The following is a 24,654-nucleotide window of genomic DNA, read 5'->3' on the forward strand; positions in this document are numbered from 1 at the left end:
TAGGAAATAAATCACTTTAATTTGCTACTTTTCATTCTGAAAGGTCATTACAGTATCATTTGCAAAATACTTCAACAAGGGAAGATGCTGCCTGATGGTGTGTCCTGGGAACCGCTAAGAAATGTCACTGTGCCAAGACAGCCTGGGGACAGGTCTGGGGGAAAGCCAGGTTCCTCTGTGATGACAGCAGCTGGTGGGGCAGGGAGGTGAGTGTGCAAAGCACATGGAGTCAGGTCGGCAGGGCCCCCAGCACCAATCCATGGAGGGCTGTCAGTCCCAACATTTCCAGGTGCTAAAAAGTGACATGTTAACCGTTGTCTTAGAAAGCTGACTTCCACGCTATTCCAGACCCTGGTCTGGAGATGCCTTCCAGTTTCGAGGAACTTGCAGAGCCTGGAAGGAAGGAAGGAGTGAGGGTCCTGGCCTTGAGGTCAGGGTCTGGGTGAGGGCCTGGCCAGATGCGTCTTCATTAAAAGATCCGCAAACGGTGCAGCTTCAGTTCTGTCCTTGGTCGTGGCTCTCACCTGACCCCTGAGAAACTCGAGGCAGATAAAGCCGTTGGGAAGCCCAGCCAGGTCCAGGGAGGAGGTGCTTTTGGTAAAGCGTGACACCCTAAGTCAGTCTCTCTGAGCCTGGGCTCAGGGCCAGTGCCAGGGAAGGGCGTGTGCCAATTCTCCACGGGGCCTGTTTGTACCTGCTTCCTCCCCTCTCGGGCGAACTGGCTCCTCCTCCCTGTGCGGTGGGTACTGAGCTACCCTGTGCACTAGGCCAGCTGGGGTGCAGACTCCTCGGAGTCGGCTGTCACTTGGCCAACCAGCCACCTGCAGGCCATGCTGAGGTCTGTGGCTGTCAAACAGGAAGTGAGGGGGAAAACTGCACATGGTCACTTGGCTCGCACTGCCTGATGACCACACATCCTTGGTTTCAAAGTTCCCACTGCACTGACACCCAGCGGGTGCTTCATTTCAGGAAGTGTTTTTAATTTCTGTCCTGGGTTGGATGGTTGTAAGTCAGTGGCCGTGCGAGGGAGGGATCTGGGTTAGCCACCGAATGACCCTTTCAGGCCTGTCAGCTGGGCCACCCTCTGCTCCCACGGGAAGGGACCTTAGAAAAGCTCTTCACAGATCCTGCGTGTGTCCTCGGGCGCCATCACAGTGTAGCCCACGGTCCTTGGGTCTGTGAAGATCTCGTGGTCATTTCCACCCTGCAGAGACACGAAGCAGGTGCAGCGGTTGCTGTCAATCCTGGAGCCCGGGCCACCAGGGAAATGAGGAACCTGCCATTTTATGGGGCTGAAGGAGGGGGGGGGGTTCTTTAGTTACAGTGTTCCTCTGGAAACCAAGAGCTAGTCATCACCAAGAATGGGTTTACCACCTTCTCCTGAACTGCAATTCAACTGGGAACATGTAATTATGTCGATGAAAGAACTCACGATGTTCTTGTGAAGATCTGTCTAGGGCTTATTTTTCTATTAAAATAAGCACAGCAGGTGACAGAACTCTCCGTGCCGCCAATTTGTTGTAACTGTGCCCACTTTTCTAACAAGTCACAGGGAGTAGGGCAGGCCAGAGAGTCAAGAGCAGCTCTGCTGAAATTTTCTGTGATGATGGCTGCGTCCACCTCAGAGCTGAGAGGCCACTCACCACATGGGACTCGGGGGCACCTGCCATGTGCCCAGTGGACAGAGGAAGTGGATTTTAACTTCCATTCACTTAGAAGGAAACAGCCCCACAAGCCAGACGGCCTGGGTTTAGATCCTGATTCCACTGTTGACTAGGGGATACTTGGGACAACTCCCTAGCTATAAAACAGGGAGTGGCCCTGTGGCATCGGCTGCGCCCACAGGGTCTGAGTAAGGCCCCGGGAAAGCGATCTCAGTCTGCAGCAGCCGAGTTCAGCTTCCTGGGTGTTTTCACATGTAATTTATCGGGTGTGCCACCAGGTGCTGAGGGCAAGAACTCCGTGCAAGGGCACATATCTGGGGGACCTGGCCTGCTGCAGGGCGGGGGGCAGTCCTGTGACTGTGGGTCCCCAGTCCTGCTGGTCTCAGGTGAATGAATCAGGCTTCCTGCCAAGCGCTGTGTGTGTGTGTGTGTGTGTGTGTGGGGGGGGGTTTGCTTTTCTTCTCATGGAATTTCCTGTATTTTTCTCATAAAACTGGATAAGCAGTCTAACTCAAAATCTTGAAAATAAAAAATTCAGTTTATCATATAATGAAAAAACGTGCTGAGAAAATGGGTTTTTCTCATAAAGATTCTGCAGGAAAATCTGACATGCTTTTAAAGGGGTGACTGACACCTGAAATTATTACTCCTGTATTTTAAAACTGACCCATCCCCAAGCAGATGGCTTTCCCGGGTGGAAGCGAAGTTCAAGATTTCCGGAGGGCCCACTGCCAGGGCCCACGGGATGCTGGGTGGAGGAGGCCAAGGCTTGGAGCTGCAAATGCCCTTTCCCAGTGCCGACTCGGGAGCCTGCTGTCCTCTGGTCATTCAGAGGACCGTGGGTTTCATGGCCATCTGCTACCTAAGCAAGCATGGTAAATGTGGAACCAAATCTAATAATTATGATTCAAAGAAAAGGCCAGATTTCTCTTAGAAATGGCATGGCAGGTAAATACCACCACTGGGCACTGTGTTCAAGGGAAAACAAACTCCGGCACACCCACAAGAGCACCCATCCGTCTGGGACACGTTTGTTCCATCACTCGTGGACTTGGGAGGGAGGAGCCCATAGTCACCCACTAGCCTGACAAGCCTGGGGGGCATGAGCTCCCTGCCTGGCAGTCCCAGCAGCCAGAGGCCCAGCTCGGTGGGCCACGGGGCAGAGCTGCACAGAACAGAGAAGGGAACCCAGAGTGACGAGGAGCCTTTGAGCAGAGACCTGAAGGACGTGAGGGGACAGCCGTGTGGCCAGCTATCTGTGGGGAAGGCAGCTCAGCTCTCAGAACCTACTGGGCTGGGCTGGAAGGACAGGTGGGGGCTAGGCCCCATGGAGCCTGGAACATCATGGTAAGGACCTGGGACCTCCTGTCAAGCCACCACAAAGCAGCAACCCAGGACACAATGAGCTCCACCTACAGCCGAATCTTTCTGCAGAACGGATGGGGGATAAGGACGCAAAGGCAGAAGCAGAGCAGAGTCCGGAGGCCCCTGCAGCCAGTGACCTGTGAAGCAAGGAGGGTTTACAGCTGCGGCACCTGCCCCTCCCTGGAGAGGACGTCACATTTGGGGACAGATGTGTACCTGACGGGTGCCTAATTTGGTTGCGTCTCCCATGATCATACAAGGGTGGGGCCGGGAGCTACTATGCAACTCATCCACACAGAAGGACAACGGCTCCAGAGAATCAAAAGCTCCCCTACCTGGGCTGGACTTGCTTTCAGAGGGCAGCAAAGCATCTGCACCACAACGCTCCCCCCCAACCTCTCCCACCCGTTCCCTCCCGCCACACCAGCTCTGCACAGAGCATGCGAATGAGAGTCAGAGGAAGGTCAGGAGAGGCAGAGCCAGAGCACTGAGCCAGGGAGAGCGCCCTGAACAACGGCCTCAGACAACCAGCAACTTCAGACACTGGGTTTGCATGTGCACCAAAGGTTACTTGACTCCAGCCGGGGAAGCTCAGCTTTCAAGATCCCAAACAAAACTTGGATGGATGAATTCCCGTTAGAGCGTGTGTGATGGGCCCAGAGGAGAGGTCACAGCTCCGAGCAAACCGCCCATGAATACTTAAAAAAAATGCCCACCCAGCCTAGGCCTGGGGATGAAACAGTGTCTGCAGTGCTGAGACACCAGGGAAGAGGCCAGGGGTCTGCAGTCCCCACCCCACCCCTGCACCCAGTCACAGAAGTGGTGTCTGCAGTGCTGAGACACCAGGGAAGGGGCCAGGGGTCTGCAGTCCCCACCCCACCCCTGCACCCAGTCACAGAAGTGGTGTCTGCAGTGCTGAGACACCAGGGAAGGGGCCAGGGGTCTGCAGTCCCCACCCCCCCCTGCACCCAGTCACAGAAGTGGTGTCTGCAGTGCTGAGACACCAGGGAAGGGGCCAGGGTCTGCAGTCCCCACCCCTGCACCCAGTCACAGAAGTGGTGTCTGCAGTGCTGAGACACCAGGGAAGGGGCCAGGGGTCTGCAGTCCCCACCCCACCCCTGCACCCAGTCACAGAAGTGGTGTCTGCAGTGCTGAGACACCAGGGAAGGGGCCAGGGGTCTGCAGTCCCCACCCCCCCCTGCACCCAGTCACAGAAGTGGTGTCTGCAGTGCTGAGACACCAGGGAAGGGGCCAGGAGTCCGCAGTCCCCACCCCACCCCTGCACCCAGTCACAGAAGTGGTGTCTGCAGTGCTGAGACACCAGGGAAGGGGCCAGGAGTCCCCACCCCACCCCACCCCTGCACCCAGTCGCAGAAGTGGTGTCTGCAGTGCTGAGACACCAGGGAAGGGGCCAGGAGTCTGCAGTCCCCACCCCACCCCTGCACCCAGTCACAGAAGTGGTGTCTGCAGTGCTGAGACACCAGGGAAGGGGCCAGGAGTCTGCAGTCCCCCCCCCCCCCTGCACCCAGTCACAGAAGTGGTGTCTGCAGTGCTGAGACACCAGGGAAGGGGCCAGGAGTCTGCAGTCCCCACCCCACCCCTGCACCCAGTCACAGAAGTGGTGTCTGCAGTGCTGAGACACCAGGGAAGGGGCCAGGAGTCTGCAGTCCCCACCCCCCCCTGCACCCAGTCACAGAAGTGGTGTCTGCAGTGCTGAGACACCAGGGAAGGGGCCAGGGGTCTGCAGTCCCCACCCCTGCACCCAGTCACAGAAGTGGTGTCTGCAGTGCTGAGACACCAGGGAAGGGGCCAGGAGTCTGCAGTCCCCACCCCCCCCTGCACCCAGTCACAGAAGTGGTGTCTGCAGTGCTGAGACACCAGGGAAGGGGCCAGGGGTCTGCAGTCCCCACCCCTGCACCCAGTCGCAGAAGTGGTGTCTGCAGTGCTGAGACACCAGGGAAGGGGCCAGGAGTCTGCAGTCCCCACCCCACCCCTGCACCCAGTCACAGAAGTGGTGTCTGCAGTGCTGAGACACCAGGGAAGGGGCCAGGGTCTGCAGTCCCCACCCCTGCACCCAGTCACAGAAGTGGTGTCTGCAGTGCTGAGACACCAGGGAAGGGGCCAGGGGTCTGCAGTCCCCACCCCACCCCTGCACCCAGTCACAGAAGTGGTGTCTGCAGTGCTGAGACACCAGGGAAGGGGCCAGGGGTCTGCAGTCCCCACCCCCCCCTGCACCCAGTCACAGAAGTGGTGTCTGCAGTGCTGAGACACCAGGGAAGGGGCCAGGAGTCCGCAGTCCCCACCCCACCCCTGCACCCAGTCACAGAAGTGGTGTCTGCAGTGCTGAGACACCAGGGAAGGGGCCAGGGGTCTGCAGTCCCCACGCCCCCCTGCACCCAGTCACAGAAGTGGTGTCTGCAGTGCTGAGACACCAGGGAAGGGGCCAGGGGTCTGCAGTCCCCACCCCTGCACCCAGTCGCAGAAGTGGTGTCTGCAGTGCTGAGACACCAGGGAAGGGGCCAGGGGTCTGCAGTCCCCACCCCCCCCGCACCCAGTCGCAGAAGTGAACCCTGATTGTCCTGACGTTGGAGACAAAGAGACTGTGATAGCAGAAGCAGGACTGACGCAGCTGGACTTTCAGGGGGTCACTGCTGACCCGCATGGCACACAGCCCCTGTAGCCTGGAGAACAGACTCGCTGCCCATGGACACAGACCTCAGGTAGGTCAGTTTAACTAGCACCTATCAAATTTCTAGGTATGATGAGTACAAAGCTGAGGGCTCTGCCCTCAGAGCGCGGAGAGGGGTTCTCCCTGGTATAGGGGACAGTCACAGCAGGAGCGTACTAAGTACCTGTCAAGGTGGGGAAAGAATAAAGACACTCGGTGCAGAGGCCCAGGATGTCCTGAGAGATGACAGTGAGCAAGGTGCCTGGTGTCCCCGGGCCACTGCAGGTGGTCCACTAGGGCACGTGTGGGCAGGCATGCTGCTTGCCGGCAGTATGCGGCTGCTTTCTGGTGAGTGACACTTAGCTGCAGAGGATATTAGCCACAAACAACTTTAACGTGTATTTAAAAATGCACACTCTTTATTTCATCTCTAACGGAGTCATCAGTGGGATTTAACCTGTGCTGACAGTCTGAAATTCCTTCCGAGAAGGCAGTCCTTTGGGGAGCTTTTTGATTCTGCCCAAATTCCTTTTTTTGGTGACATTTGTGATTTTCAGTAATCTAAATGTTTGATGGACATTTAAGTAAGACTCCAGTATGTGAAGGCTAATTGCCCTGCTGCAGAGAGCTTGTCTGCTGGGCTCTGTAGGAAGTTAGTCTTTGTTTCCCTTTTATATTTTGCTTATTGCAAAATCGCTTCAGGGTTAAATAAATTGTATGAAGGTGGCTTGAAATTATATTATAGCACCCCTTGATTAAGAAGCTAAAATGGCCTGACCAGTGGTGGCACGGTGGATAGAGCATTGACCTGGGACACTGAAGACCCAGGTTTGACACCCCAAGGTTGCCGGCTTGAATGAGGGCTCACCAGTGTGTGGGATCACAGACATGACTCCATAGTTGCTGGCTTGAGCCCAAGGTCGCTGGCTTGAGCAAGGGGTCACTGGCTTTTCTGGAGCCCCTGGTCAAGGGACATATGAAAGCAATCAATGAACAATTAAAGTGATACAACTACGAGTTGATACTTCCCTCTCTCTGTTTCTCTCGCTAAAAAAAAAAAAAAAAGCTAAAATGTTTTTGACATTTATTCTTTTTTTTTTTTAAAGTATTGCCAATAGCTATTTTATTTTATTATTATTTTTTCCTTTTACAGAGACAGAGAGTCAGAGAGAGGGATAGACAGGGACAGACAGACAGGAACAGAGAGATGAGAAGCATCAATCATTAGTTTTTTGTTGCGCGTTGCAACACCTTAGTTGTTCATTGTCTGCCCTCTCATATGTGCCTTGACCGCGGGCCTTCAGCAGACCAAGTAACCCCTTGCTTGAGCCAGCGACCTTGGGCTCAAGCTGGTGAGCTTTTGCTCAAACCAGATGAGCCCGTGCGCAAGCTAGCAACCTCGGGGTCTTGAACCTGGGTCTTCCGCATCCCAGTCCAACGCTTTACCCACTGCACCACCACCTGGTCAGGCTGTCATTTATTCTTTAAAAGACTTAAAATTAGTTTGAGATGTTCTTGATTTTATTTTTCAGCATCTGGTTTATGTTAATAGACGAGTACAGCCTGCGGGTTCCGAGCCCCGATGTACGTACTGAGACGGCCCAGCTCACAAACAACTACAGCGTTGTCCTGCCCCTGATAGAAAAGAATCAATTTCCTTATAACTAGGCAAGGAGAAAAGTTTATTTTACTCCTAGTAATTTATAGAACTAGAGTAAAAATTTTTTTCCCTTTCCACTTTGGACCTAAGTCTGCCAATTAGTGTTTTGTACAAGAGACATGAAGTTGCTTTTTATAGGGAGTAAGGCCCGGCCCTAGGTAACGATGGTCAGAAAGGCCCCTGAAAGGCGGGAAAGCCCAGCGGCAGCCCACAGCGTCTGCGCTACAGCAGGGAGGGTGGCAGCTCGTGCTGGAGAGCTAGCTGTATGCTGTAACCAAGTGGTCAGCAGGGAAATACTTCTAGAAGGGTAAAAATAAGTAAATTAAAAATGCATGCCCTGCCTGACCTGTGGTGGCGCAGTGGATAAAGCATCGACCTGGAAATGCTGAGGTTGCCAGTTTGAAATCCTGGGCTTGCCTGGTCAAGGCACATATGGGAGTTGATGCTTCCAGCTCCTCCCCCTTCTCTCTCTCTCTCTCTCTCTCTCTGTCACTCCCTCTCCTCTCTAAATTGAATAAAAAAAAAAAATTAAAAAAAAAAATGCATGCTCTTAGATACCTGTACTGAATTTTCTTTTAAAAAAATAAACATTTAGCCTGACCAGGTTGTGGCACAGTGGATAGTGTCGGACTGGGACGCAGAGGACCCGGGTTCGAGACCCCGAGGTCACCAGCTTGAGCCCAAGGTTGCTGGCTCAAGCAAGGGGTCACTTGGTCTTCTGTAGCCCCCCTGGTCAAGGCACATATAAGAAATCAATCAATGAAAACTAAGGAAACGCAATGAAGAATTGATGTGTCTCATCTCTCTCCTTTCCTGTCTGTCTGTCCCTAGCTGTCCCTCTCTGACTCTGTCTCTGCCACAATAAAATAAAATAAACACTTACACTTTATAGAAAGAAAAAAAGGCCTGGCCCCAGAGTCACCGTGTTTGGAAAGCTATCAGGTGAGTCTGAGGTAGTTCAGGGCTGAGGACCAGGGGCTCAGAATCGGGTGACGAACAAGCCTGAGGGGTGGTGGAGAGAGCTGGCTGTCAGGCTCATGTCCCTGGGGTGACCCTCTGTGACTGCCGATGGCCCGAGCACAACCCCCTCATGCATACCCAGGAGATGCTGTTTCTGTGGACACAGGGTCGTAAAGGGACTCTGGAAGGCTAGCCACAGCGCAGGGGCTTGAGACCCGAGTCTCCCTGCACAGGAGCTGTGTGTGAGGGGGGTCTTTCCCTGGGGCTTGTCCACTCAGCCACACCTGGTCTCAGGACCAACGAGGCCGTGGGTTCCAGTGTCTAGGAGGCGGGCAGGCCAGCAGGGACCGCGTAAGCACTTCCCGTCCTCCCGCAGGGAGCCAGCAGGGCCTCCTCAGCCGGGCTGAGAACCTCTGATCCGGTCCAACCCAAGTGGAACTGCTGAGTCAGAGTCAACGGTTCACAAAGTGTTAAGAAGTTTTCATGCTGCAGCTGCTTTAAAGGAAAGATGTCTTTTTATTTATTTATTTATTTATTTATTTAATTTTTTTTTAAAGGTTTTTTTTAAAATTTTTTTTAAATTTATTCATTTTAGAGAGGAGAGGGAGAGACAGAGGGAAAGAGAGAGAGGAGAGACAGAAAGAGAGAAGGGGAGGAGGAGCTGGAAGCATCAACTCCCATATGTGCCTTGACCAGGCAAGCCCAGGGTTTTGAACTGGCGACCTCAGCATATCCAGGTCGATGCTTTATCCACTGCGCCACCACAGGTCAGGCAAGGAAAGATGTCTTTTACTAAAAGCATTGGAGAAGCAGTTGTCTTGCCTGAGAATTCAGCAAGGCTGGGAGCGATCTGGCTGCGGCAGCCCCTGGAAAGCCACACAGAGCAGTCTGGGCATGTGTTCCATGCCCTGGCCACCTCCTTCCCCGCAGCAAAGCAAGTCCCGCCTCTATGCGGAACTCAGAGGTGGGTTTCACACTCTGATTCTTGTGCCCGATGGGAGCAACAGAGGAGTTCCAAGGCTGCCAGGCATTTAGAGAAGCAGGGGCCAAGGCCTTACTTCCTTACTCTGCTCTCTGGAGGTGCTAATGCAGGCGGCACCCTGTGTGTAACACCAGACCCCGGCAGACAGAGCCCGCGAGTCGTGTCGGGAGAGAGGAGGCGGTCAGGCAGCCGCTGCCCCGAGGTGCTTGGTAGGGAAATGGCTTCTTAATGACAGCTCTTCCTTAGCTCAGGTGCCATTTCCCTGGAAGCCAGCAAAAACATCTGCCTTGCTTGACATACGGAGAGAAAATAGCTTTTAAAATGTCTATCCCCAAATATGAAAGTTCAGTTAGCATTTCACCAGCTCTGTGCCTATAGTTTCTACAATTGCTGTGTCTGTCATTAAAAGGTTTAGATGGCTGGACTGTTTACTCCTATTTCCAGGAAATCACCGGCAAAAAGATCAGGGATGAGGGCAAAGAATGATGCAAGAACACTGACCACTGTCAGTTACAACAGCAAACCTCACAACCCACAAATGCCTCCACTAGGGAATAAGCACATGACAGGATGTCACACAGCCAATAAAACCTCGCTTTCAAAGAAGACTCACTAACATGGACAGAAATAAAATATGGTACAACAGCAGCAAAAAGTGAAACAACGAGCACGCAGGGGCCAACATTTGGGATCCTGTCCGTGCAGAGAGAAAAGCCCATCACATCGGCGTTAACTGTAGGGACCTACATTTTCTTCTTCATACTTTCCCCAATTTTCTACAATGAATGCATAATACTTAAGAATGGGGGTACGGGATCCTCTACTGATTAGTATCCACATTTTTTAAAAGCAGGTAAGATTTAGAAAAACAACTGATGTCTGGTAATGCAGTGGTTAAACAGAAAACTAATTCCCAAATAAAGTCATTTTCCAAGTCACTCAAGAACTATGTACGTCCCATTGTGCCAAGTCCCACCTGAGGCTCCCGATGGCTGTTCACACACAGCAAGAACACCGCCCTTACAGAGAACTGTTCTAGTCGGCCTGATCGCTTTTTCTCTGCCTGAATGAATGGCACTGATTTGGAAGGACTGAAGCTTCTGTCCGTTCCTTAGATCTTGAGTGTTGTTTCATTAGCTTACTTTTTCTAAAGACATCAAGTTGGACAGAGGCTCTTCCTCACAGCCTGCACTCAAAGCACTGCCGCAGCCAGGGCACCACGACAAAAGGGTGTGATTAGAAACCATTTCTCCCCGTCGTAAGGACAAGGCTGACTGATACACCCTGGAAAGCGCCACCGGAGAGAGGGCTTGCTGCCTGGAAAGCGTCATGTAAAGAGCAGGTGGTTTGTTCTGGTGCCACTCGTTCTTTCAAAGCTGTGTGACCTTGGGCAAGTTCCTTACCCTTTCTGAACCCCGTTTTATAATTCTGAGAGGCAGACACGCAACTATATATCCTGAAGTCCCTTTCATGCTGAAAGGCAGGGTCACCAGGGATAGATCTTAGCAGAAAAAAGCAAGTATTCTGGAGTGGGCCTGAAAGCGAAGGATTTAAACCTCCATGCAGCATTTATGATGCACCTGCTGGCACAGTGTGGCCCAGGACGCCTGATGGCAAGGTAAGCACCACCCCTGCGTGGCATGTGAGAGAAAAGCAGGGCTGGGGAGGGGGGGGAATACAAAGGGAGACTGAGCCCGAGGCCAGCAGTGCACACTGGTGCTGAGCCCTGTCTTGGGCCTCACGGTGGCTACCTCCTTGGGGACCACCGGTCCTCAGGAGAGCCTCGCTCTGGGGAACTCCTGAGACTGCTGGGAACTCTGGGGAACTCCTCCTGGGCCGGCCTTTCACCCTGCTCTGCTCTGCTCTGCCCTGGCACCCTCGGACAGCTCCTGTACCCTGGGTGCTGCCCAGGACTGCCCCTACCTATCAGTGTCCCCCGTGCCCACTCCTGAATTCCAGGCCGGGGAGACTCCTTGTCCTCCTCACTCAGGACGCCCAGCGCCCCACCTAAATGAGTGCTCCCGGGAAACAAAAGACTGCGGAGAAAGAAAAGAAGGGCGAGGGCTCTGCAATGCCAGAGGGCCTGACAACAGCCCTGGGTCAGGTGTCCTGGGAGCCGCTGCAGGACAGGGCGATGTTTAATTCAGAGCCAGACAGGAGGCTCGGTTCTTAAGGTGTCAGGTGCTGCGCCCGGCAGGGAGGGGCCTCGGTCACACCCGTCTCGTAGGATGGGCGCATCACTCAGTTTGGTGGGTCAGGTGGGGGTGAGGGGGAAAAGCCCACTTGTCCATCTTCTTCCTTCCGGCCCACAACCAACAATGACACCGCAAACACGTCCATACTCACCGGCATGGTTTTGTCGCCAAAGAAATAAATGGTCTTATAGCCGTCACTTTCCACATGTCTCAGGCAATACCTCTTGTCCCATCCCTCAGGAAAGACATCAAAGCTGATCTGGCCTCCTGCCAAGTGGGGAGGGGACACACAAAAGCTAACAGTGAAAAGGAGGCTAACGACCTGTCACTGGGAAAAATGTGCAATTTACTCTTGCCATGGTTCTTAATACTCTAGTTTGCCACTTATACCACTTTAGGGACAGACAGGTTCTAGACATTCATTCCACCTTATGTGTTTTTCCACCATTATTGCCCTAAAATTGAAACAGGACCTGGAGTGTCAGAGCAGAGGGGTAATGCGTGTCAGCACATGTAAGTGCCCCTCAGGCGAGCGGGCTCACTCGAAGCATGCCGGGGACAACTGATCAGACCTCGCTCAGCGGGGCCCACCTCCAGCGTCAGCCCGCTCGCGGTGGAGAAGGCCTGGACGCGATGCCTCCAGCTCATCTCACAGGAGAAACAAAAATCACGTGGGAGGTGGTTTACAGGCAGCATTCACGCGCAACAAGAACCCTTTCAGAGCTGTGTCAGAAAAGATGTTCATCTTCCAGTTCAGGAACACGAAAGGCCCACCCATCATCCATTATACACGATCCGTCTGCAATTCCAGTCTGTCCACAACCCGCACCTTTATCAGCGCTAGTAGTGAGGGGGCTTTCAGTAACGACTCAGCGGCACTGACAGGAGGAATCAGCCTGCTTCGAGCATTTGACAGGCGCGTTCCACCAAAAGACAAGCCCGAGACCTGAGTGCCGTGGGCAGAAATCTGCGACAGCCCCCAGAAACGCTCGTGTGCTGGTCTGTCAGTTGCTGGAAGTCTGGCGAGCTTAGACAGTCCCTTTTCCTTTCTGGGCCTCAGTTCCTTGATTTGTAGAACTGAGCTGACTTCTAAAAAATTTCCCTGCCTTTTCCAAACAGTGTGTGTGTGATTCCAGAACGTGTTCAGTCTCTTTTACCCAAGAGGCTCCCCTCCCTCCCCTCCCGCCCCTCCCCGATAGCGTCCACTAACGTGCCGTCTTCTGCCCAAGGTGTGAGGATGAGTTCATACCCTCCGTTAAGCAGGATGCTTATTTTTACCAGGAGGAGACAGGGGAGGGAGACTCCTGCTGGGTAAGAATTCAGACCCAGCCCAGCAGCCTGGAAGCTACTCCTAGCAGGGCAGTTCTCTGCCACGGTCCAGCCCACAGGAGAGGTCTCCCTCCAGAAGGACTTCTGGAGCCCTCTGGCCCACTGGAGAGCTGGGCACAGTCCACTGCCAAGCGCGCACCAGCCTGTCACATGCTCCCGGCTAAGCGGAAACCCATCTGAATGTACAATACCTATGGAAAACGTGAGGCCTTTTCCGGCAAACTCTTTCCGTAGGTCTGCTACAAATTTTTGTCTTATATTTTCTTTCTGAGAAAAACAAAAAGATACCGATTGTCTATTGTGTTGCACACTTTACTGCCACAAAGTGGCACTTGTTATCCTCACAAACCCAGGATATTTCAGAAAAACTCACTTTATCAAGTTCATAGAACTCAATGCGTTCTTCTTGGCTGCAGCCTCTTCCAATAGGGGACACATTTAACATCCCGTTTCGGAATTCGATGAAAGTACCCCTAGGGAGGAACAGGGGACAGAGATCCCAGAAATACATTATTTCTTTGGGCAACATTATAGATGGATAAATGGGCTTACAAAGGTGTGTGATTCCAAAAGGCAGAGGCTGGTGTGATCCACATTTCAGAGCTGTGGCAGCCACGAGCCACACGAGGCTACTGAGCCTTGAATTGCAGCTAATCCAAACTGAAACTAGGTTTCAAAGACTTAGCAGAAAAAAGGAATGTATTCAATAATTATCATTAATAATGTTTTATATTGATTATGTTAAAATAGTTATATTTTGACTATATTGGGTTAAATGAAACGTTAATTTCACCTGTTCCTTTTTTTTTAACGTGGCTACAGAAAACTTAAAGTTGCATGTGTGTGGCTCCCTGTTGGACAGGGCTGGCATTGGGCAGGAAATTTTAGTTAGTACAAAGCTATGAAAACGATGACCAGCTCTCCAAGTTTTCTGAGGAGTTTGAAAATGTATGTCCCACACAACTTTGCTAGGACCTCTTGAAGACCTTGATCTTACCAAGCAAAGGGACACAGGAAAAGGTTCTGAGAATCACCCTGAGCCTCTCCAGTGACCAAGGAAATGCAAGTTACCGAGTGGCAGACCGAACGGTTGATCTGACCACACTTTTTTAGCTACCTCAAATGAAGATTGTTTTTTAAAAAACATTTTTGCCCACCATGTTTCCAGTTCGAGTCTTAAAAAAAAAAGAGTTTCTTAAAAATGCAACAGACGTGTAAGCTATTTACTCTGACAAATGCAATGGAGTGCTTGGTGACAGACTGCTCTGAAGAGGCCTCCAATCTGAACGCTGACACGATCAGGCTCTGAAGCCTTTCCCCCAGACCCTATCTGCCATTTCTTTTCTTTTCCTTTTTTTAAGTGAGAGGAAGGAAGACAGACTTCCGCATGTGCCCCGACCGGGATCTACCCAGCAACCCCCATCTGGGGCTGACGCTCAGGCCAACCAAGCTATTCTCAGCGTCTGGGGCTGATGCTCATAACCAGTTGAGCCACTGGTCAGGGCTCCTGCTAATCTTTTAACTGTGGGCATGTACGTACATTAATTTTTGTTTTCAAAATGGGAACTGAGATAATAGAATCCAAGAGGTAGGTCCCCAAATCAAATGCCTACAGAAGTCAGAAAACTGAGAAGTGGCCTGTGAAAGATGGGGTGGGGGGGAGGGGAGTGCTGCTCTGTGGGAATGGGCACCCCGTTGTCAGGTCTTCAGATGCAACAAGCCAGAAATTCAGATAGTTCAAAATGTTAAGTCAGACTTTAAACGATAGCAATGAATTCAGACAAGATTTAACACTGTGGGTCAACCAAACATGGCTTTGTATGGGATTTGGTCCGTGGGCTTCCAGTTTGAGATTTCCAGGTCTGGGGTTTATGTTGCTTTTTTCCCAGTGCTGATTCACAGGCATTTCCCTTAACTGGTAGCCTTTGAAAACATAGCCTATTCAATTTCCATCAAGTGGACACGCCATCACTGATACAATCATCCTTCTACCTCTGGCTTTACAGAGGCTTCCGGTGATTCCTTACTAAGCACTGGGCTTTGCACTTAAAATGAGCAACAACCCACCAGATGACATCACTCCATACTCCACTGGAGTCTCTTTGCTAAAAGCAAACCCACCTCTTCTTCGGGAGTTTAATTTTCGCAATGTAGCTCAGACAGTAGTTGATTAAGTCTTGGATTAGGGCCTCGCCCAACTGACCTTGAATATTCTAGGACAAAGGAAACATCGGAGTTACTCGACTCAGTGGGAGGCATTTAAAAAATGGTCTTCTGCTACTGTAAGCTGAGGGTCACTAGGCTGATGTGGCAGTGAGGGTGACATCCCCCTCCAGCCTTTCTCCTCCCTTCCCTTTGTTCTCTGGCTGAAAACATTAGGCAAACCGGAAAGGCCTTAGTCAAAGCATTTTCTGCTTCATTAGTCAAGATTTTTGTATTCATTATCTTTCACATGCTTAATGGAAGGCCTAGAGAGCTTACTGCTGCTGCTTTTATTCAATCAAAATATCCACTGATACTGAAAGAAAATACATGTGTCGGCTTTGGCTTTCTCATATGTCTGAACAGAATGATCTTAACACTAATAAGAGCTATCCAGTACTTCTTAATACGCCTGTCATGAAGCAGTTTGCCCTGGTCTCTGCGATCATAACAGAAATATTAGATTAAGTATCCTTAAAAAACAATTATAAAAATTTAGTTAACAATTTGGAGTATGTAATAGTTCCAAGGTTCAACATTCAAAATGTAAAACACAAGGGGAAGATTCATTCCTATCCATGCTCCTCTGTTCCCAAATAGACTTCCGCAGCGGCAGGCGGTGTCAAAGATTTTTTTTAGAAGACATTTTACTAGTAGTAGACCAGGGGTCCCCAAACTACGGCCCGCGGGCCACATGCGGCCTCCTGAGACCATTTACCTGGCCCCACTGTACTTCCGGAAGGGGACCTCTTTCATTGGTGGTCAGTGAGAGGAGCATAGTTCCCATTGAAATATTGGTCAGTTTGTTGATTTAAATTTACTTGTTCTTTATTTTAAATATTGTATTTGTTCCCGTTTTGTTTTTTTACTTTAAAATAAGATATGTGCAGTGTGCATAGGGATTTGTTCATAGTTTTTTTTATAGTCCAGCCCTCCAACAGTCTGAGGGACAGTGAACTGGCCCCCTGTGTAAAAAGTTTGGGGACCCCTGTAGTAGACAATAGTGTGGATGGATACTCTTGAACCCACCTGTTTACACAAGAGTTTCCCATCTTTGTATGCTACCAAGCCATTTTCTGGAAACACATAATCGTATTTTTCAACCACTGCAACCAAAACAGAAGAAAACTCAGAATGCAATGAATCAAAACTTGTGTTGTTTTCTTTTGTGTGTGACAGAGACAGAGAGAGGGACAGATAGGGACAAACAAACAGGAAGGGAGAGAGATGAGAAGCATCAATTCTTTGTTGCGGCACCTCAGTTGTTCATCTATTGCTTTCTCCTTTGTGCCTTAATGGGGAGGCTACAGTAGACAGAGTGACCCCTTGCTCAAGCCAGCAACTTTGGCTTCAAGCTGGTGAGCTTTGCTCAAGCCAGATGAGCCTGCACTCAAGCTGGTGACCTCGGGGTCTTGAACCTGGGTCCTCCGCATCCCAGTCCAACACTCCACCCACTGCGCCACTGCCTGGTCAGGCGTGTTTCTATTTCTCAATGAACACCTACCATCAACAAGACTCTAGTTAAATTAAACTCTAGTACGGACTCTGAGAGAATACCTATTCTTCACAGACTTGGGAGAGTCAGAAAAAGCTCCTTCATTTTTTTTAAAGGCTATTAATTACGTATTTAAAAGACGATGATAGGCTGGTGACCTGCGACTTGGAGATGGCCCACCTCACGCCGCTACCTCAGCCTGCCTGTCTGTTGGGAAGACGGGAGCCAGTGACGGCCGCCCCCACGCCTCCTGGGAATCAGCATCCCCAGTGGGATGAACACGTGCAGATTTCTGGGCTCTGCTTCCCCAATCAGAATCTGCAGGGGCCAGCTAAAAACAGGTTCTTAAAAAGCTCTGCTGGTAGTTCTTACATGCAGCCAGATCTGGAGACCTTCCACACAAATCCAAACGAACTCGCAAACTTGCGGTGCTGCTAGAATGCAGCTTCCCAGGCTGTGTTGGGTGGGGCCCCCACCTCTCTATTTTAATGAGTTCCCCATGTGATTATGATACAGGTGGGTCTTTAACTTTCTTCTGGCTTGTGACTGTTTGATTCTGCTGTTTGACTCACTCTCAAAAGCACGAACCCCATCCTACACTGCACAAAACCTCTCGGCCCAGGGTTAAGTGTAAGAAGGCCGTGGCAGGGAGGGCAATCAGGACCAGGTAACTTGACTTCCCGGGCTTAATGTGCCTCATTATGTTGTTCATAGTGTTTCTACACAGAGCACCTAGAAGGAAAATTGAGTGTAAGGGGAACCGAGTTTTAAAAGGAACACAGAGATGACTCTCTACTGGTCCATTCAGTGGGCCGACATGAATGTGGACTGTAAGATACTATATCTAGAAGAGCGGTTCTCATTTGGGGATGGTTTTGGGAATTTCTGGTGACATTTTCGATTGTTACACCGAGGGTAAGGGGGCTACTAGCACCAAGTGCATAAAGGCCTGGAAGCTTCTAAACAGCTGCAGTGCACAGGACAGCCCCACAACAGAGAATGACCTGCCCAAAGCATAACGGACTAGATCCATTAGAATTCAGCTTTCAGTTAAAGTTATTAAATCAGCCCTTCTTACAAGTCTTAGCTACACTGCAATGTATCCATGTCCTGGGGCCCATGGCCCTGCCTGTAAAGCAGGTTTCCTTACTTAAGATAACAGAAGAATGTAACCTGCTAAGCATGACATGTATAGGCCTGTTCTTTTCTTTCTGCTCTTAAGATAATGTCACTGGCTTACAACCCCAAGATGTTTACACAATCCTACTTCTGGTTCAAGACCACCTGGCCATAGTCACAGAGAACCAGACAGAATGCCACCTGGAGCTTAATAAATCAGATTGCTAAAGCTTGCATAAGAACTGGCCAATCACCTGACCAGGCGGTGGTGCAGTGCACAGAGCGCTGGACTGGGATGTGGAGGACCCAGGTTCGAGACCCCAAGGTTGCCAACTTGAGCGCGGGCTCATCTGGTTTGAGCAAAAGCTCACCAGCTTGAGCCCAAGGTCGCTGGCTCGAGCAAGGGGTTACTCGGTCTGCTGTAGCCCCACAGTCAAGGTACATATGAGAAAGCAATCAATGAACAACTAGGGTGTTGCAATGAAAAACCGATGATTGATGCTTCTCATCTCTCTGTTCCTGTCTGTCTATCCCTCTCTCTGACTCTCTCAGTCTCTGTAAAAAAAAACCCAACCAAACAAACAAAAAAACTGGCCAATCAACACAGCCCATGACTCTGGACTCTACTCTCGATTACTCATGATTTTTGCTCTATAAAACCTCTTGTCTGTAACCATCAGTGAGTTCAGAGTTTTCCAGCACAAGCTGCCTGGTCCCCATTGTGTAGTGCTATACAATAAACATCAATCTCTTTCACTGCACTGTGTCAGAGTAATTGGCTATCTGCAGTGCGGGGTGGACAGAACTCTTTGCTTGGTTATAAAGATGTCAACAGTGACAAAAACAATGATCAATTCATCTATTTTTCCACCCACTCTTTCTTTTAGGCCAGGCACCCTGGAGGCCCTGGGGCTATGAGATGAGTAATCCACAGTCCTCTCCTCAAAACAAACAGAATCAGAGAGTGCTACTCGGGCAGGCTGTGCATTAGAAGCTCTTGGGGGTAGCTGCTAACACCAGGGGTAGTTCCCAGACCCTGCAGACCTGCCGATTCAGAATCTCCTGGGAAAGGTCCACAAGGATCTCCAGCTTCCTGGGGTCCTGCGCTGGAGATTACGGCTCAGTAGCTGGGGGAGGAGCTTGGGCAACTCATGACCAAGGAAACTGGGAAACACTGTGTTGGGGCAACAGAGAGGAGGCATCTAGACAGGGAGGGCCCCTCAATGCCTGGGTGAGGGCACTCCAGAGACAGGGCCTGAGCTGGGGTTCAGAGAGCAGTGCATGGGGACAGGAAGGATTCCAGGCAATGACACAGACACCACCCTTCTAGGTCAATCTACCCATGTGTCTGAGCACCAAGTGCTCTGTCAGCAACTCCAGAAACTTACTTACAGGATTAAAAACAGAGGGAAGTAAAGAAAGAGAAAATATTTCCCTATAGAAGAAAGCAGGGGACGAGGGTTAGGGCTGCTTAGGATACTGCATGGCTACAGGTCTCAATATCCTCATAAGAAGTTAATCTTTTACCAAACTGTAATCAGCAATGCATCATTTACCATCATTTCCCAGTTGCTCCTGCACTTTCTCAAAGTCCGAGCCGCCTACAACTCCGATTTTGACCTTCTGTCTCAATTTTTGTAGAAAGTCATCCATTTCTTTGGTAATTTTCTACATTTCAAAAAAAAAAAAAAAAAAAAAAAAAGAAAGAAAATAAAATACAATAGCTATGAGTTATAAAGTAATCAGGAGACTAAAACCGCAAGAATAGAACCCTTATTTTTCTACATGCCCATTCCATTTCTAGGTCCATAAAGTCCAAATATTTTAACTATACTTTTGAGGACATCACTTCTGTTAAAGTTTACTTATTTTTACCTCATTTAAAACTCATGCTATATTAACAGCTGTTGTGTACCATTCCAGCTTCTTCTCTAGGCATTTATACACTTGGCTATATGCACATACATATGAATATATATAAGTAGGTCCTAGTTTTTTAAACACAGGTGGACTTGATCCATGTCTTTTTCACGTGATCATTCCCTGCCACTCTACCCAGATCCAGTGCTTCCTTTCAAATGCGACTTGTGCTTTATTTATGGATTTAACTTAACTTAAAAACGAAATAGTACAAAGAGATTAAAGATGAAATGCAGAATTGGTTTATTTTGATTACAAACAAAAAAAGCCTAAAAGGTGACTAGGTTTCTTAGTCTCTCCTAAAACAAAAGCTCCTATCTATAAACAGTGGATTCAGTGGTATAATTTGATGCTCATTAAATTCCAAACTATATACTAATTCAAAAGAAATTATAAACTAAAGATGAAAAAATAATCTTTGTATTAACACAACTGACAATGAATTTTTAAAAGTTGTAATTTATTACTTTAGCAATCTTAATTGTGCACTTACATGGAATAAATATCTTTACAAGTAAAGTTAACAGAAATTAAAAACAAAAGCAAAAAACAAACAAACCCCCAAAACAACCACTTATGTCCACTTCCATATATTCAATATAAACATCTGGGGCTCAATCCTCTCTTTTCTTTCCTTTTTTTTTTTCTTTTTCTTGTGGGAGAGACAGAGAGAGTCAGAGAGAGGGACAGATAGGGACAGAGAGACAGGAAGGGAGAGAGATGAGAAACATCAATTCTTCGTTGCGACACCTTAGTTTTTCATTGATTGCTTTCTCATATGTGCCTTGACCGTGGGGCTACAGCAGACTGAGTGACCCCTTACTTGAGCCAGCAACCTTGGGCTCAAGCTGGTGAGCCTTGCTCAAACCAGATGAGCTCGTGCTCAAGCTGGCGACCTCGGGGTATTGAACCTGGGTCCTCTACATTCCAGTCCGACGCGCTATTCACTGCACACCACCTGGTCAGGCCAATCCTCTGTTTTCTTAAAAAAAAAATTTATAGTAGGACATAGATATGAGTAATAAAATAAAATTATACAGAAGGGCTTAAACAGAGTGCAATTTCTTTTCCATCTTCCAGTGGAATCTCGACCCAGTAGACAAAATTTGGGACTGCATTAGCGGCCTAGATGAGTCAATGACCATAAAAAGTAGTCCCTGAGTCCCTCGAGTGGTTTACCGAGTCTTGACGTCAGAATGGGAGGAAATGGGGAAAACTCCTTTAATTGCAAAATATGAAAAATGCAATACTAACAATAACAGCAGCATCACTAACTTCATCTTCTAACAGAAGCCTAAGGGGAAATTTTTATCTTATCCCTGTGCAAGCTGATGAGCTAAATGGTATTGTGGTCAGTCATCAGACCTGTTCTGCAATGTGAATGGGTTGCAGAAGGTGCCTTTTCAACTTCCAAGTGGTAGCAAATGTGTGTGTTTGTTTTTTTAACAGGAAATAAGACCCAGATGCTTGTGATACAACAGAGCATGGAAATTACATCCCACTGCAAGACAGATCTTTTTTTTTTTTCTTTTTTTTTTACAGAGACAGAGAGAGTCAGAGAGAGCGATAGATAGGAACGGAGAGAGATGAGAAGCATCAATCATTAGTTTTTCGTTGTGACACCTTAGTTGTTCACTGATTGCTTTCTCATATGTGCCTTGACTGCGGGCCTTCAGCAGACCGAGTGACCCCTTGCTCAAGCCAGCAACCTTGGGTCCAAGCTGGTGAGCTTTGCTCAAACCAGATGAGCCCGCGCTCAAGCTGGCGACCTCGGGGTCTCGAACCTCGATCCTCTGCATCCCAGTGCAGGACAGATCTTTAGAGCAAAATTGTTGTGTTGTTCCCAAATAAGTCTTGTGTTGATAGTTACAAGGAATTCTTTATTTTTTTTAGAGAGACAGGAAGGGAGAGAGATGAGAAGCATCAACTTGTAGTTGTGGCACTTTACTTGTTTATTCGTTGCTTATTATATGTGCTCTGACGGGGGAGTGGGGGATGGAAGGGCCTCCAGCTGAGCCAGTGACCCCTTGCTCAAGCCGGCTACCTTGGGCTCAAGCCAGTTAGCTATGGGGTCAGGTTTATGATCCCATATTTAAGCCAGTAACCCTGCACTCAAGCAGGTGAGCCTGAGTTCAAGTTGAATAAGCCCATGCTTGCCAATGACCCAGGAGTTTCGAACCTGGGACCTTAGCGTCCCAGGTCAATGCTCTATCCACTGTGCCACCACCGGTCAGGCCAAGGCATTCTTTATCAATCACTCTAGACAAAATAAAACAGAGCAAGATCTAAAAGCTTGAAATTAAGGTGGAAAAAATAATTCACCTTCTGGAGGAAAAAAACAATTATATAAGACTCTTTTGGAACAATTAAGGAAAACTGAGTGGAACAGAGCAAGAGTCAACAAGATAGGATCTGTGGGCCAGAATAAGCCGCTGCCTGTTTTTCTGCAAAGCATGACTGGAACACAGCCACGCTGGCTCATTTCTGTAGTGTCTATGGCAACAACAGAGTTGAGTGGTTGTGACAAAGACCACATGGCCTGCGAAGCCTCAACTATTCACCTGGCCTACAGAAAAATGTTTACTGACCCTTAGACTATAGTATTAAATAATACTAGGGACTTGGTAAGTTTTCTTAGGTGTGATGATGAATTCTGTGGTTATGATAGATGTCCTGTCCTCAAGAGATGCAGGCTGAAATACTATGATGACTGCAGCTTAGTAAATGGTACAGCAAAGACTTAAAAAAAAAAGCAGATAAAATTGTCAATCGAATTTATGTGGTGGGGATACGGCTATTCTGTGTACTATTTCTTCAGCGGTTTGGTATGTTTTAAATTTCACGTGATAGAAAGTTGGAAAACAATTCCCCCAGGTTTAAGCTCCCATTCTTTGTGCAGGCTTTTATTCTAAGTTTCAACTGTCTTTAGATGAAACGGCATTTCTTAGGAAAGTACTAAGTACAACAAAATCCTATTGAAGCAGTGCTGCAAAGTCCTGGACTCCATTCTTACTAGATTTTACTGTCTCAGCAGCGTCAGAGAACGACAGCCCATCTTTCTACTTCTACACTGTACTGTGCTTAGCATTGTTTGAGAGCATTTAGCGAGGAAGAGAAAGGTTAGATAACAAAGATCTGCTGCTAAAACATGTTTATTTTTTACCTCGAGCTCCCAGCATATAGAAACAATTCTCTTTTGAATTACTGATTTGAGTGTTAACATGATTTATGTTCATCACAGAGAATATCATGCTTCCAAAGTTTTAAGGGACTATGTACGTTGTGGGTTGCCTGGTTTCGTTGCTATTTCATACTCTATGCTTGCAAAGCCTGTCTTTCTGGGAATTGGAAGCTTTCCTGAATGGCATATCCAGCAACCGGAAGAGCTTCCACCATAGAACAATGGCAGAAAATGGTAAACTTAGCAAATGCACTGCCAGGAACTGGTACCAGATCTGTGTGAAATCAAGACATCTTGTTTGTCTGTTTCCTTATGTTTAAAAAACGATCCTACTTGGGATAAAAGGAGAAATACTGAGAGGGTCCAACCATAGCGTGTAAAAAGGCTTGGAATGTCAACCCTAGACCATTAAGGCCAATGCACCAAATTGAGCAGCTGTGTTTTTGTAACCAAGTTTTAACAGAACAGAGCCATGCTGTGTCTACATATGGGCTATGGGCTGCTTTGCATTACAAAGTTGAATAGTTACCACAAACCATATGGTGGGCGAAGAGGAGCATTAGTTATTTGACTCTTGACAAACTATGAATTGCTGACCTCCGCTCTAGACCACTATGGGCTTTTAACAGCCCACAGGTGTGTGTGGATTACTGAATCTCAGAGTCAAAACGGGCCTGTGGAGAACTTGCAGTTGAATCTTCACTAGATGCCTCGAATGTGTGTGGCTCAGAAAGGTAAAACGACATGTCTGAGGTCACACACGTTTGATGTGGAATTCTGAAGCTCACCACTGCTACCTCCCAGCCAAAATTAAGGTGTGTAGAGAGAACCTGAGATAGCGAGGCCATCTGGGCCTCAAATTTGATTGGCTGGTGTTCGGTGACCACTTTGTACAAAGAGGAGGTCAGAGTGAGCTTCACCACAAATGCGTATCGTAACTGAAACCTATCTGTGCCTGCAGCAGCACCATCTGGAAGTGAGAAGTTTCCAGAAGTCCAAGGAGGCTCTTAACAGGCAGCCTGGCACCACCTAGGTCCCCTTGATCACCCAAGACCCACTGCAGGGGCTGGAAGAGGGGGGTGATGGTGGTGTCTAATATTTACTGTATGTTATTGAACAGAGCCTACTGTAAGCCAAAGACACTTTCGTGAACTTGTTTGATTTCATTCGACCCTCACAAACACCAAATGGAACAGGGAACGTCCCCATTTATAAACACAGATGCTGAGGCTCGGTGCCTAAGTGACTTGCTCAAAGTCACACAGTTGTCAAGAGGAAACGCTGAGACTCTGCTAGGTCTGTTCGACCCGGAAACCCACGTTTTTTCATTATTATCAGGATGCCAGGCACATCTCATCGGTGACAGAGCTGAGGAGGGCACAGAGCGGGTCAGGGGGCTGGGCAGTGGTTCGAACCAGGGCTTGCCGTGCGAGTCCAGAACTGTCTTTCCCAACTCAATACAAGTTTCTTTCTCTCGAGGTTTTTGGGCCCATTCCATGTCCAAGCACCCTGAGGTCTTCCGCCTCATCCCTCCCGGGTGTCCAGAACACAGGTCAGCCCCGCCACAGGATCTAGGCGGCCCTCAGCCGCCCCTCGGAGCCCGCCCTGGCCGGTCATTAGCCCCATTTGGGGACAGCGAGATTCTGCATACGCTGCCTCCAGCCCGCTGGGCGCCGCCTACCTGCCGCGGGGCCGTCAAGGTCCCGTCCACGTCGAAGAGGCAGAGCGCTGGGCCCGCCATAGCCACGTCTCCAGACGGCATGCTGCACCAGACGTGACCCGTTGGCATCTAGAACTCGGTCCGGAACTTCCGGGTTCAACCCCCGTGCTGCAGGGCACGTCGGGAGGAGCAGAATCCACTCCCACAATGCCTGGGAATAGCGTCAGCCATTCCCGCTGGACCACAAGTCCCAG

General features: G+C 49.2%; 1 protein-coding gene across 1 annotated transcript; it reads right to left on the reverse strand.

The window, feature by feature from the left end:
- On the reverse strand, window positions 1-24,566 carry PMM2 (phosphomannomutase 2). The gene is made up of 8 exons (XM_066382638.1): window positions 24,422-24,566; window positions 19,196-19,307; window positions 16,055-16,131; window positions 14,945-15,036; window positions 13,197-13,296; window positions 13,015-13,090; window positions 11,646-11,761; window positions 1-1,204 (listed from the first exon to the last, which is right to left on the reverse strand). The coding sequence occupies exons 1-8, from the start codon at window positions 24,527-24,529 to the stop codon at window positions 1,106-1,108; spliced, it is 780 nt and encodes a 259-aa protein (XP_066238735.1). The 5' UTR covers window positions 24,530-24,566; the 3' UTR covers window positions 1-1,105.
- Between the last annotated feature and the right edge of the window lie 88 nt (window positions 24,567-24,654).

The sequence above is a fragment of the Saccopteryx leptura genome, chromosome 4 (genome assembly GCF_036850995.1).
Source record: "Saccopteryx leptura isolate mSacLep1 chromosome 4, mSacLep1_pri_phased_curated, whole genome shotgun sequence".
In the NCBI taxonomy this organism is placed as follows: domain Eukaryota; kingdom Metazoa; phylum Chordata; class Mammalia; order Chiroptera; family Emballonuridae; genus Saccopteryx; species Saccopteryx leptura.